The sequence below is a fragment of the Rhizophagus irregularis genome, chromosome 16 (genome assembly GCF_026210795.1).
Source record: "Rhizophagus irregularis chromosome 16, complete sequence".
Lineage (NCBI taxonomy): Eukaryota > Fungi > Glomeromycota > Glomeromycetes > Glomerales > Glomeraceae > Rhizophagus > Rhizophagus irregularis.
The window spans coordinates 3,378,787-3,394,598 of NC_089444.1; the positions used below are offsets into that span (position 1 = coordinate 3,378,787).

At 25.6% G+C, this 15,812-nt stretch overlaps 2 protein-coding genes across 2 annotated transcripts; both read left to right on the forward strand.

Moving 5' to 3' along the window:
• Window positions 1-3,146: 3,146 nt before the first annotated feature.
• On the forward strand, window positions 3,147-9,736 carry OCT59_008443 (uncharacterized protein; the record flags this gene model as incomplete). Its single annotated transcript, XM_066142469.1, has 19 exons — window positions 3,147-3,224; window positions 3,306-3,665; window positions 3,742-4,134; window positions 4,214-4,579; window positions 4,665-4,853; window positions 5,115-5,510; window positions 5,581-5,970; window positions 6,039-6,416; window positions 6,485-6,862; window positions 6,933-6,973; window positions 7,054-7,330; window positions 7,416-7,793; window positions 7,860-7,900; window positions 8,063-8,252; window positions 8,345-8,480; window positions 8,592-8,797; window positions 8,873-9,094; window positions 9,180-9,199; window positions 9,454-9,736. 19 exons carry the CDS (start codon window positions 3,147-3,149, stop codon window positions 9,734-9,736), a joined length of 4,722 nt encoding a protein of 1,573 aa, XP_065999349.1.
• Window positions 9,737-14,482: 4,746 nt separating this feature from the next.
• On the forward strand, window positions 14,483-14,821 carry OCT59_008444 (uncharacterized protein; the record flags this gene model as incomplete). Its single annotated transcript, XM_066142470.1, has 2 exons — window positions 14,483-14,639; window positions 14,733-14,821. 2 exons carry the CDS (start codon window positions 14,483-14,485, stop codon window positions 14,819-14,821), a joined length of 246 nt encoding a protein of 81 aa, XP_065999350.1.
• Between the last annotated feature and the right edge of the window lie 991 nt (window positions 14,822-15,812).

Below are 15,812 nucleotides of genomic sequence, written 5' to 3' on the forward strand. Positions count from 1 at the left end.
GGTATCTCAAAAATCGGTTAATCGATTAAAATTATCAACCCATAATTCTGGTCAAATTATCTAATGCGGCCCAGAGCTGTGAATTTTTGGTCACGTGTTCTCCGAACTTGGAAGAATTTGTATTAATTTTTTAATGATAATAATAATAAATAAGACTTTCCTATAACTAAATGTATGATCAAAAACAATTTGGTGCAATCTGCGGTCAAAAAAAAAAAATTTTTTTAATATTTTAATATTAATCGATTATTAATCGATTAGGGCCCTTGGTTAATCGATTATTAATCGGTTAAGGTTTTTTTGGTCGGTTCCAACCTCTAACGTGAGGAAATGCTTTTATTTGGTTTTTTAAACGTTATCTCATTCATTATATTGTTTAAAATAAATACAATTTTTTATGGGTATTGCTAAATATCACCAGTGTCAGTGATGAATTTATGATGTAATGTACAAACTCTAATTTTCAGTTAAATCATTCAAACTAAAGTCACTTTTGGACGGTCACGTCATAATATTATGACCACGAGAGAAACATTTGTATGAAGAAATTTCTTGGATAATATTTCCACCTCCGATATGAACTACTTTTCTGATTCCGAATTTAAATAATTAGAATATCCTTTTTTAATAACGAACGAGAGAAACTAACAGAGAAAATAGAGGAATACGAGAAAATATTGGCAGTGAAATATAATACATTTTTTCATTTTTTGCCTTCCCAATTTCCCTTTCTTTTATTATTGGAAAGAAAAAACTAAATTATGGTTTAAACCACATAAGATTCTAATATAATATTCTAAATATACATTAATTTAAACCTTTTAAGAATAATATTTTTTATGCTTTTTATTTCTTTTTTTAAAAAATATTTTTATAACATTTTACTTATAAAAATATTTTATTTCACGCACATATTTATCCTATATATTTCTTTCACTTCTATATTATTAATTTTTAAATCAAATCGGCAAGGAAAAAAAAATCAATTTAGAAACTCTTTTTTTGTAACATTTCTACCGAGAAAATCCTTATTATAATTTGATTAGTTTTCTTAAATAATCATTTCAAAGTTATTAAGCGTCAAAACCGACGAATTACTATAAAAAACTTACCATCAAAAAAAATCTCGTAAATAATTTTTTCCTTTTCTTTAAAAAAAATATATATTGGTTTTTATTAAAAATAAAATGATAAAATAAATAAAAAAAAGCAAAATGTAATATTTTTTTCGTTGAAACTTGCTTCTGTCCGCGTAATTTCGTTAAGAATGTATTTTTTTTCTCGATATTTACTATATTTCACCACGACAAATAATACATTGTTCCAAAAATTGTGAAATCAAGTTATGAAACTAAAATTCGGTCTAAACCCTTTACTGGTATGATTACAATAATAATGGTAAAAAGATAAAAAAACACCAATTTGGCCAAATTTTTAGTTGACAAAATTAAGGAATATTACAAAAAATTCTTGAAGAATTATGTTGTAATTTGTACGACTTGTACGTGCACCTCATATTATATTAATATATGTATATATAAAAAATTTTTTCTTCGAAGATAATATTAGAACAATACTTACATTTTCTCTATTATAATTGATTTTTACAAAATTAAAATTCGCTTTCTTTCGTCAGTCATTTATAGTTAGATTATTTTGTTCTTTGTTAAATTTACCAATTTCGTTATTTATACTGTATGTATTGCTTGTTATGACGTGAACACATAAACACATCGTGCCACTTATCAAACATGGCACCTGTGCAATAACTATATATTATTATATAATAAGCAATCCACATATTAGTACAACATGTACATAAATAGGGTCGTATATATTAATTATTATTAGCACCAATTCATCAAGTTATTAAGCATCATGTATTTGTACTTAACAGTTAATGTGATATAAGTATAATCAAATAAAATTCAATCCAATGGAATAAAATGCAACATATGATCTTTTTATTTGTTTACGGGATACGAATGATCATGTTTGTCGCACTGGTGTTACATGCATACGGCTAAATCACATTTTGCAGATTGGCGGATATGTCTATCTTTTAAATATTCCTAATTTGTTATAATCATTGGACAATGAGTTTCATTAAAAAGTATTTACAATAATAACGTAAATAGATTACGTGACACATTGTCTAATTTATCAAAAAAAAGATCTGTTCTAGAATTACTTTGTCGTGTTGATAATTATTTTGAGTTTTTACATTTGTTGTGTTTTAATTAACGTATTTTTATTTTTGAGAACAACAAACAATAAAACGACTTTTGACGAGAAACAATTGAATGACATAAAAAAAAATGAACCTAACATATATTCTCGATGTACATAACATATCAAACATACAGTATATTAATTATATATAATAAATTTTATGCGTTTTATTTTTTGCTTAATTAATTTTAATATTTCATGGACTGTATTATTACTGGTTCCTAAAGTTAATAATGATAATAAAAATTAAATAAAGATAAACTGATGCATTTGTTTATAAATATAATAAGCTACCCAATTCATAAGGGTAGTCCGCTCTTAAAAAAAAAATCACATACATCATGTTACTAACTTGTTTGCAGTTATTCTAAGATGTAGCGTTACGTTATTACAATTTTGTCATGTGACATATGCGAGGGCACTCCTATGATTAAAACAATGGTTTTCACATCCATATTGTCATTATTGTTACGCATAAACCTACGCCTATTCCATAAAAAAACAAATAATGTCGTTACATTATATTTTTATGCATTGTTATGTATAATATGTTTGAATTGCGCGTATGGCGGTTTGATATAAATTAAAATGATATTCAAAAAATATTTTTTTTGCATTTAAAATAATGTCTTCTCAAAATAAAGATATTGAATATATATTCTGTAAATTGTATTTAATATGCAGACTTATAAATTTGACCAGCGGATCTAAAGAAATCGATGATTTTATTGAAAAAAGACAGTTGGAAATTAAAGACCATAATGATATAGTATTAGATCGATATAGAATGGATACCATATAATAAGTTTAATGAAATTAAAGCAACAAACAAAAATGGTTCTATATATATAACGGCATATACAGCATTATGGAAAAATGGACCATTATATTGGAATATTCAGGAAAAAACATACATGAGAGATTCGAATATAAAGGTTGCTTTAAAATGTTTTCATAACTTACAAAGTCCCATTGAGTTTATAATAAATGAGGTATAAAAATTTCCAACGTTTAGGTGATAACAGTTTTTTTTTAAAAAATAAAGTATACTTACTTTTATTATCATGTTTTAGGTAAAAAAATATTCAACAGATAGCGAAAAGTTTCAAGTATTATATGGAATATCTCAAAATCCATGTACATATGATTATATTTTGATTTTTAACTGGACAAGTGGAAATGAAAAAATTGATGGTTTTATTCAAGAAATGCAATTGAAAGTTAATAATTATAGAGATGCACTATTTGAATGGATACCATACAATCAGTTTGATCAAATTAGAAAAACAGGAGAACATGGCCTTATGACAACAGTATACTCAGCAATATGGAGGAATGGTCCATCATACAAGAATATAAGAAATTCAAGTAAAGAAGTTGCTCTAAAATATTTGCATAATTCACAAATTCCCATAGAATTTGTAATAAATGAGGTATAAATTTTTACAAATATTTTAAATATTTATTTTTGATAATCTATTTAAATTTAACACTTTGGTTTATGTTCAGGCTAAAAAATATTTAACGAAAAATTCAATAAAAGATGATAAATCTTTCGTATTGTATGGAATATCTCAAAATACAGATACAAATGATTATATTTTAGTTTTTAACTGGACAAGTGGAAATGAAAAAATTGATGATTTTATTCAAGAAATGCAATTAAAAACTAATAAATATAGAGATGTTCTATTTGAATGGATACCATACGATCAGTTTGATCAAATTAAAAAAATAGACAAAACCGACCCTATCACAACAATATATTCAGCAGTATGGAGAAATGGTCCATCATATACTAATGGTTGGTGGGATAAATATTATATAAGAGATCAAAATAGAAAAGTTTCTCTAAAAATTTTGCATAATTTACAGAATAATGTAGAATTTGTGATATATAAGGTATAAATTTTTGTAAATATTTTAAATATTTTTAACATTTATTTTTGATATAGCATATTTAACTCTTATTTATATTTAGGCTAAAAAATATATAACAAAAAATTCAGTAAAAGATGGGTTTCCTGTATTGTATGGAATATCTCAAAGTTCAGATACAAATGATTACATTTTGGTTTTTAACTGGACAAGCGGAAATGGAAAAATTGATGACCTTATTCAAGAAAGGCAATTAAAAATTAATAAACACAAAGATGTAGTATTTGAGTGGATATCATACAATCAATTTAATGAAATTAAAGAAACAGGCAAAAATAATTCTATGACAGTATATACAGCAATATGGCAGGACGGTCCGTTATACTATCAGCATGATAAGTATACAAGAGATACAAATAAAGAAGTTTCATTAAAATTCTTGCATAACTCACAAAATTCCATAGAATTTGTAATAAGTTAGGTATAAATATTTTTATGATTGCTATTAATACCTCATTTTAGCATAATATATTTATCTTTTTTTTTATATCTAGGTTAAAAAATATTCAACAAAAAATGATGAGTTTCTTGTATTGTATGGGATATCTCAAGATCCAGATACAAACAGTTATATTTTAGTACAAAATAATCCTATAAATCTCAGAAATTGGATAAGTGGAAATGAAAAAATTGATAACTTCATTCAAGAAAGGCAACTAAAGGTTAAATACTACAAAGATGTGGTATTTGAGTGGATACCATACAATCAGTTTGATCAAATTAAAAAAATAGACAAAAATGACCTTTTGACAGTATATTCTGCTATATGGAGAGATGGTCCATTATACAAGAAGGATGAGTAGATTCAAATAATGAAGTTGCATTAAAATTATTGCATAATTCACAAGATTCCATAGAATTTGTAATAAATGAGGTATATAATTATTTATAAATGTTATTAATACTTTTTTTAGCATAATATATAAACTTTTTGTTATATTTAGGTTAAAAAATATTCAACAAAAAATGATAAGTTTCATGTATTGTATGGAATATCTCAAAATCCAGATACGAACAGTTATATTTTAGTACAAAATAATCCCATAAATCTCAGAAATTGGATAAGTGGAAATGAAAAAATTGATAATTTTATTCAAGAAAGGCAACTAAAAGTTAAAGACTATAAGGACGTAGTATTTGAGTGGATACCATACAATCAGTTTGATCAAATTAAAAAAATAGGAAAAAATGACCTTTTGACAGTATACTCAGCTATGTGGAGAGATGGTCCATTATGCAAGAAGGATTGGTGGAGTAAGTATTGTACAAGAGATTCAAATAAAGAAGTTGCATTAAAATTATTGCATAATTCACAAGATTCCATAGAATTAATAAATGAGGTATGTAAATTATACAAATGTTATTGATACTTCTTTTTAATATATATTTACCTTTTTTGTTTATATTTAGGTTAAAAAATATTCAACAAAAAATAATGAGTTTCTTGTATTGTATGGAGTGTCTCAAAATCCAGATACAAAGAATTTTATTTTAGTACAAAATAATCCTATAAATCTCAGAAATTGGATAAGTGGAAACGAAAAAATTGATAACTTCATTCAAGAAAGGCAACTAAAAGTTAAATACTATAAAGATGTAGTATCTGAATGGATACCATACAATCAGTTTGACCAAATTAAAAAAATAGGCAAAAATAGCCTTATGACAGTATATTCAGCAATATGGAAAGATGGCCCATTATACTACCAGTATAATAAGTATACAAGAGATTCAAATAGAGAAGTTACATTAAAAGTTTTACATAATTCACAAAATTCCATAGAATTTGTGATAAATAAGGTATAAAAATATATAAATGCTATTCATACTTTTTTACATAACATATTTATTTTTTTGTTTATATTTAGGTTAAAAAATATTCAACACGGAATGAAGAGTATATGGTATTACATGGAATATCTCAAAGTTCAGATACAAATGATTATATTTTAGTTTTTAAGTGGATAAGTGAAGATGAAAAAATTGATTATCTTATTCAAGAAAGGCAATTAAAAATTAATAAACATAAAAATGTGGTATTTGAGTGGATACCATACAGTCAGTTTGATCAAATTAAAAAAGTATACAAAAATAACATTATGACAGTATATTCAGCATTATGGAAAGATGGTCCATTATACAAGAAGTATAATTGGAGTAACTATCGTACAAGAGATTCAAATAAAGAAGTTGCATTAAAATTTTTTCATAATTCACAAAATTCCATAGAATTTGTGATAAATGAGGTATAAAATTATATAAATGCTATTAATATTTCTTTTTAGTATGTATTTACATTTTTTATTATATTTAGGTTAAAAAATATTCAACAAAAAATGTAAAGTTTCAAGTATTGTATGGAATATCTCAAAATCCATATACATATGATTATATTTTGGTTTTTAACTGGACAAGTGGAAATGAAAAAATTGATAATTTCATTCAAGAAAGGCAATTAAAAATTAATGACCATAAAGATGTAGTATTTGAGTGGTTACCATACAATCAGTTTAATAAAATTGAAGAAATAGGTAAAAATAATTCTATAACAGTATATTCAGCAACATGGAAAGATAGTCCATTATACAAGAAGTATAATTGGAGTGAAAATTATGCAAGAGAAAGTTCAAATAAAGTTGTATTAAAATTTTTGAATAATTCACAAAATTCCATCGAATTTGTGATAAATGAGGTATAAAAGTTATATAATTTTTATTAATACTTTTTAATATAATATATTTACCTTCCTTTTTTATATTTAGGTTAAAAAATATCAAACGGAAAATCATGCATTTCTAACATTGTATGGAATATCTCAAAATCCAGACACAAATGATTATATTTTGGTTCAAAATAATTATTTGACCTTACAAATTGGATAAGTGGAAATGAGAAAATTGATAATTTTATTCAAGAAAGGCAATTCGCAATTAAAAATTATAATAATGTGGTATTTGAGTGGATACCATACAATCAGTTTGATCAAATTAAAGAGATATACAAAAATATCCTAATAACAGTATTTTCAGCAACATGGAGGGGTGGGCCATTATACAAGAAGTATAATTGGAGTAAATTTTATACAAGAGATTCAAATAAAGAGGTTGTATTAAAATTTTTGAATAATTCACAAAATTCCATAGAATTTGTGATAAATGAGGTATAAAAGTTATATAAATTTTATTAATACTTTTTAATATAATACTTTTTAATATAATATATTTACCTTTTTTGTTTATATTTAGGTTAAAAAATATTCAATAAAGAATAATGAATTTCTTGTATTGTATGAAATAACTCAAAATCCAGATACAAATGATTATATTTTGGTTTTAAATCAGACAAGTGGGAATGAAAAAATTGATAAATTTGTTCAAGAAAGGCAATTAACAATTAAATACCATAAATATGTAGCATTTGAATGGATACCATGCAATTATTTTGATCAAATTAAAGAAATATACAAAAATGGCCTAATAACAGTATATTCAGCAATATGGAGGGGTGGGCCATTATACAAGATGTATAAATGGAGTGAGAATTACATAAGGAATTCAAATAAAGAAGTTACATTAAAATTATTACATAATTCACAAAATTCCATAGAATTTGTAATAAATGAGGTATAAAATTTAATAAATGTTATTATACTTTTTAACATAACATATTTATCTTTTGTTTATATTTAGGTTAAAAAATATTCAACAAAATTTGATGAGTTTCTTGTATTGTATGGAATATCTCAAAACCCAGATACCAAGAACTATATTTTGATTTTTAATAATATACTTCTTGAGAATTATTGTGCTAAATGTAATAAAATATATACCAATATTCAGTATAACTGGTGTAAACTATGTAATTTTATGAGTTGGAAAAGCGGAAATAATAGAATTGATAATTTAATTCAATTATTAAAAATTAATGAACCAAGTGATACAAGATTTGAATGGATACCATATGATCAATTTAATAAAATTAGAACTATAGGCAAAGGTCATTTTGTTACAGCATATTCAGCAACATGGAAGTATAAAGTTACTTTATTATGTTTTAGTGACTTACAAAGATTTCTAGATAAGGTATAAAATTTTTTTTATTAAATTTAATACTCTTTTTAACTTAGTAAATGTATTTTTATAATTTTATAGGTTAAAGAATTTGAGAATGATAGCCTCAAATAGATGGGCTATCTCAAAATTCAGATAAAGATTACATTTTAGTTCTTCAAACAGAAGTTTCTAGGGAATATGGTAAAGTATTCTGCAAAAATTGTGGTGGAAAATTTACTCATATAGGATATATGTGGTGTAAGCCATGTCAAATAAATAAATCTACAAAATGGACAAATGGAAATGAAAAACTTGTTATTAGTTTAATTCAAGAAATGCAATTAAGAATTAATTCTTGTTTTAATATAGTATTTGAATGGATACCATATGATCAATTCAATTACATTAAGGAAATAGGTAAAGGTGGATTTTCTACAGTATACTCAGCAATATGGAAAGATGGTCCATTAAAATATAATGTTGAGGAGAAAATATATACAAGGGTTTCAAACAAAAAAATTGCTTTAAAATGTCTGAATAATTCACAAAACTTAACTGACAAGTTCTTAAATGAGGTATAAGGATTTTTATGAACTTATTGTAATTACCTAAATCTTTTTTAAAATTAATAATATATTTTTTACAAATAGGTTAAAGAATATTCAATTAATAAGAAAAGTGATATTCTCTATGTATATGGAATATCACAAAACCCAAATACAAAAGATTTAATTATAGTTCTTGAGTATGCAGAAGGTGGAAGTTATTATAATTGGATAAATAACAATTGTAAAAATTTTGATTGGAAAAATAAAATACAAACACTAATATATATCATTGAAGGCCTTAAAGGGATTCATCAAAATCAGAAGGTTCATCATGATTTACATCCTGGAAATATATTATTTTTAACAAAAAGTTTAAATACTTTTAATAGAAAATCATTATTTATATCAGATATGGGATTATGTGAAGATGTAAATAATGTAAGTGAGGTAAAATCTTATGGAATTATTCCTTATATGGCTCCTGAGGTGTTGAAATATGAAGCTTATACTCAAGCAGCAGACATATATAGCTTTGGTATGATTATGTATTTCACAGCAACTGGAAAACAACCTTTTGTAAATTGTGCGCATGATTATTATCTAATGTTAGATATATGCAAAGGAATTAGACCTGAAATAAATGAGTTGAAAGCACCAAAATGTTATATTGAGTTAATGAAAAGATGTTGGAATTCAAATCCAGATAATAGACCAAATGCTACTAAAATACATGAATTGATTGAATCATTCTATGATTCCTATAATTCATATAAAAATGATGAATCAAATGCAATTAAAATTAAAAAGCAATTTATAGAAGCAGAAATTTACAGAAAATCATGCCTCTCTACTTTTAAGAAAAACAAACAACATCCACAAGCTATTTATACATCTCAGTTAGTACCTAATTATTTTATGAAAGAGCTTCTAAAATCTGAATATTTGAGTTGTGCAATCTCTGATTGATTATGTTATTTAGCAATCATATGGTATTTATCTTTCAAATATTTTTATCATGTTGGAATATATATTAATTAGATTTTCTAAACTCTTTGATATCTTAATATAATGAAATTTTAAATACCAATAGCAAGCTTATTTTACAGAGTTAATAACATGCATAGATGCTCTTAATGTTCTATTTAAACATCAACCTTCTTTTTCTTCTACTACTGACTCTGGTAAATTAGATTATAATTTTGATATTATTTATAAACATTTTTCATGTAGTTAGTTACTGATTATAGAATATATGCGATTTTTTACTTGCATAAATAAAATCAGTTTGTTATTGAAATATTACATGCTTTTAAGATGTCTAAATAATAATTTTCAAATGATTAATAACTAGGAAATGGAAACTGTTGTACATCCAGAGCGAAAAATTTTGTACAAAAATTTTTATTTATTTATTTTTTTTTAAACACTATCTTTTGTACTTTTCAAGATTAGCTAAACAAGATAAAAAATGATTAAGTTTAAATTATGTTCCTACGAAAAAAATAAAGTTAAAACATTAGGAACATTTCTTTAAAGTTGAAAATTCAAAAAAAAAACATTTATTTAAAAAACCCTATCAAAAAGTATCAAACAAATAAAAAATCTGCTCTTCCCAATTTACCTTTAAAAGTCCAGTGTGTACAAAATCCAGCATCCCTAGAAAAAAAAAATAAAAATGAAACATTAGAAACGTTTCTTTAAAGTCAAACAAATAAAAAAAAACCCTCTTCTCTATTTTACCTTTAAAGTCTGGCGTGTACAAAAATCCAGTATCCCTAGAAAAAAAAATAATAAATGAAACATTAGAAACATTTCTTTAAAGTCAAACAAATAAAAAAACCCACCTCTTTCTAATTTACCTTTAAAGTCCGGTATGTACAAGAAATCCAGAAACCTTAGAAAAAAAAATAAGAAATAATCTGTTAGAAATATCTGATATTAGATATCTTGTTTATTATAAACACTTGTTTATTTTTTGATGTAGCATGAAATTTCAATGACATGCTTTGTGTGGACCAATCAGAAATGACGTATGCGGACAAATGGACTTTGCCACGTGATCCAATATGTCGTTAAAGTTCATAAACATATATAGTCCTTTGCTTCACTCTGGACAATTATTTATTAACGCTGTAAACAGCCAAATATTAAGCGCGAACAAGTAATATATCAAATGGACAAATGTGAATGTCAAGTACTAAGTACGAACAAACTAATCTTGAATCAGCATGAATGGATAAATGATTAGCCAAAAAGGATAAACATTTAGGAAAAGGAATGATCTATATGGTGTAATATTTATTGAATGATTAATAAGGAACCAATAAATTAAGTAGGGAGTTGATCAATTGTGGCTTAGCAACCAGTTTATTGAGTTCAACAATAAGAACAATTAGAAGGAATAATTATAAGCCACAAAAGATAAATTATAAGGAAAACATATAAAATGGAGGGATAGCGGATTAAAAGAACACGCATAATAAAAATACATAAAAGATAATATAAAAGATAATATAAAAGATAATATAAAAGATAATATAAAAAGATAATATAAAAGATAATATAAAAAGATAATATATTAAAAGATAATATAAAAGATAACATAAAAGATAATACAAAAAGATATAAGCCACAAAAGATGGAACGTAACATATTAAAAATAGAAACATATTGAAAGATAGTATATTAAAAAGATGGAACATAAAAGATGGAATATAACATATTAAAAATAGAAAGATAGTATATTAAAAAGATAGAACATAAAAGATGACATATAACATATTAAAAATAGAAAGATAACATATTAAAAGATAGCATATTAAAAGATAGTATATTAAAAGATAGCGTATTAAAAATAGTATATTAAAAAGATAGTATATTAGAAAGATAACATATAAAAAGAACATAAAAGATAGTATATATTAGAATAGAAAATATAAGAAAGTTTGTTTAAATAGAGAGCGGAATTCAAAGTAATTCCACATCAACCTTTATCATCATAGAATTTATTGAAATTTCATCCACAATGTAATTTAGAATAGTTGAATTTAATTATTTGTTAATAAAGTATAACATTAAGTAAAGGTAATAGGTTCGCCCTAAACTTTAGTTAACGTTCGCTTAATTAATTTTAATTGAATAAAATGATAATCATAAGATGAATTAAAATATACACTTTTGTAAAGAGGATTACCGAAATTTTGAAGTTGAAATAAATAAAATACTTCGTAGCGAGAGCTATCGAAGTTTGGAATTAAAGGTAAGTGGATAAAATTTGGGAAAATTTAGAGAAGTTAAATTTAATTTTATGTTGCTTGATGTTTTATATTACTAACGCTATTTATTTTGTGAACCAAGAATGTTGTTTTGTGTCGTTGTTTATTAACTTATTTGTTTATTTAATTGTTCGTTCATTCGTTTATTCGTTCATTTGACCATGAGAACGCCTATTTGATGTGGCAACTCTGTAAATTGATGACAGAGGGAATAGGGGATCTCAACGCCTTATTAAGGAGATTGGAGTTTCATAACCTTTTAGAAAGTAGTTATTTTATATTATGCGAGCAAAATAACTTATGAATTTGCTATTCATAAGTTTATATATAGAAATATATTTCACTACACAAGTAAATTAAATAATATTATTTGCAAATAATAATTTTTTATGCCCCTATAAAAATGAAATAAGTTAAATTTGTTCAATATTTGTATTTGATTCATTAAAATTGCACTTTTATGGTAAAATAAATTTATCATCAGAATATTTTTAATTAAATGATCTATGGAAATATTATAAGATTATTTGAAACTAAGTTACAATCAAAATTAGTTTAAGCATTTTTGATTGACAAGATCTCATATTGATTGTCCATGTTTAAACTTATTTACCCTATAAGTTTTGTTGTACGCTTATTATATTGTATAAAGTATATAATAGAAAAGTTTAAACCCGAATTCATGGAACTGTTGTTGTTACATTTATTTAGTGAATTTTCTCTCATAATGTTCTTTGAATCAGAGGAGCTCTTTCCATCAATCATTTAACATACTTATATATCAAATTAACAGTCTTTAGTTTATAAAAAAGTTGTTGCAGCATCAAGTGACACATCAAAAATATTTGATGTATTACCCTATATGGACCCAAAAAGTTTTGATGTCAAAAATTAAATTAAATATAAAAAATCTGATGTACACAGCATTGGAGTTTTATTGTGGCAAATTTCAAGTGGATATGGATTATTTAATGAAGCTGAACCAAAAATTTCAGGTAAGAAACAAAACAGAAGAGTCAAATGGAGGGTTGTCATTTTGTTATGTTTTTGCTGGTTTACAGTATGACTCACAGACAGCTATTTCACCAAAATGAAATTGACTGACGCCATTTTACTGACATCTATTTTGCTGACATGAAAAATCACTAACTTCATTTTACCAAAATGCCATTTTATCGACATGAAGATTACCTAACTTTCCATTTCACTGAAATTTATTTAAGTAAATTCATCAGTTTGCTAGTTTTGCTACGCCTTTACTGTGCCTTAATTTCAAGTGCCGAAAGTAAAATCATGAATGGACTATAAAATGTATTAATAATGCAAGATTATTGTAGTACCAATCAAACTCCAAGGGCTTAAACTTATAAATGAAGTTTTTTTAATTATTTCTTTGTAATTTTTTCTCTATTTTTCCAGAAATGCAAAAATAAAAATATACATATTATTGTTTATTAAAATAAAAAACATATCTTGCTTTTTTATTATTAATACTTTAAAATAAATCATAAAGTATGCAGATTGATCAAATCCATACGTGGTAAACCAAAGATAATTGTATGTGGATACTTATTAGTTAAAGACAAGAACTGTGATGAAAAATATTACTGGTATTGTGAATATAGACATATGTATCAGTGTAAAGGAAGAGCAACAACAATTTTAAGTGGTCAAGAACATGAGTTAATAAAGTTTAGTGAACATAATCATGCTCCTAAAACAAGCTGGGCAAATGTAGTACAAACACTTAATACAATAAAAGAGGCAGCATCCAGTACAAATGACTGACCAGTTCAAATAATTTAAAATGCTGTAAGTAATATATCTCAAAATTCCTATTCTTCCTTGCCAAATAGACAAGTATTATGTAAACAAATTAACCGTGTAAGAGATAAAAATATGCCTTCACAGCCAAGATCATTGCAATATATTAATAACCCTTTTAATTTGTGCGTAACTATCAATGGCAATCAATTTTTGGCAAAGGAGTTAGAAATAGGAAATGAAAAAATGATCATTTTTGTACACTATCCAACCTTCAGTATTTACATGAAGCAGATTACTGAATGATGGATAGTACGTTTAAAACAGTACCAACCCTATTCTTGTAGATGTATACTATTCGTGCCCTGGTTGGAGGTGAAGATAATGCACGTATTTTTTCTCTGGTATATACATTAATGATAAACAAAACAGAAGAAATTTATAGGCAGTTATTTCAAGAATTAGTTGACTTGGGAGAAGAGGCTAGACAAATTTTAAGTCCATCTATGATTATTACTGACTTTGAACAAGTAGCAATTAAAGCAGTTCATTCTGAATTTCCCGAATCTATTAATAAGGGCTGTTTTTTCATTTATGTCAAAATATATGGAAGAAAATTCAAGCCATAGGATTGGCTACTGAATATGGAAATAATGAAAATTTTAGCCTCAAGATGCGCTATATCACAGCCCTTGCATTCCTTTCACCTTCTGAAATCCCAACTGCATTTAATCAAATTAAGCCTCTTCTACCTTTAAATGCAGAAGAAGTTATCCAATATTTTGAGGAAAATTATATTCATGAAAGAGTTCAGAGACAGCATAGAAATGGTACTACACTTTGAGTTCCTCCATTATTTCCACCAAAGCTCTGGTCTGTGCATGAACTAGTTGAACTTTATTATCCCAGGACACAAAATTTAGTTGAAGGATGGCATCATCATTGGAATACATTAATTGGTAGAGCACATGTTGGGGTTTATACGATTGTAGAAGCAATGTGTAAAGAATAACATGAAACAGAATTGTGAATTGAAAATATTATGTGTGGAGAACCCAGGCCATCCAAACAAAAAAATTACATCAATTGTGAAAATTGGGTATTTAATGATCGATATAATCATTCCCTTGTTGATTTTTTAAGAGGAATCGCTCATAACATTTCTTTGTAATTATAATTAATAAAGAAATTTACTGCTTTTAAAAATTGTAAGCTTATTTACTTTCAAATTGCAATAAAAATTATTCAATAAATAATATTAATTTTATTAAAGTTCAAAAATTTTTATTAAAAATTATAAAGAATTTTTTATATATATATTATAAAATTAAATTATGTTGATCTATGTCAATCATGTCAGTAAAATGGATGTTGGCAAAATGGGATTTGTTGAATTAGTTTTAGAAAAATGGGATGTCAGTGAAATGGCAAGTCAGTAAAGGGGAGTCAGTAAATTTTATGTTGGTAAAACAGGTGTCAGTAAAATGGGTGAATATGGTTTTTGCTCTCTTTATTGTATCCAACACAGGTCGAAAAGTGAAAAATCAGGCACCAATCGGTCACCAATCAGGTAGCTGATTGGTGCCTGATTGGTGACCGATTGGTGCCTGATTGGCATTTTCGCCAAATACTGTCACCAATCAGGCAGTTTGCTAACTTTTGATCCAGTGATCAGAAAAAGATGAAATATAGCTCATTGGAATCGTCTCAACATGACGAATCTAATGGTAGTAAAATCTCATTTCTAGGATTAATACTTGATGAGAAATTAAGTAAAATATAAAAATAAAAATGTATCATTTATATTTTATTTAATTTTTTATTACCTATTAATCCTAGAGATGCGATTTTACTACCATTAGATTCGTCTTGTTGAGACGATTCCAATGAGCTATATTTCATCTTTTTCTGATCACTGGATCAAAAGTTAGCAAACTGCCTGATTGGTGACGATGTCACCCACGTCTGCCACCCGTGGATAAACACATCTTTCACATTACAAC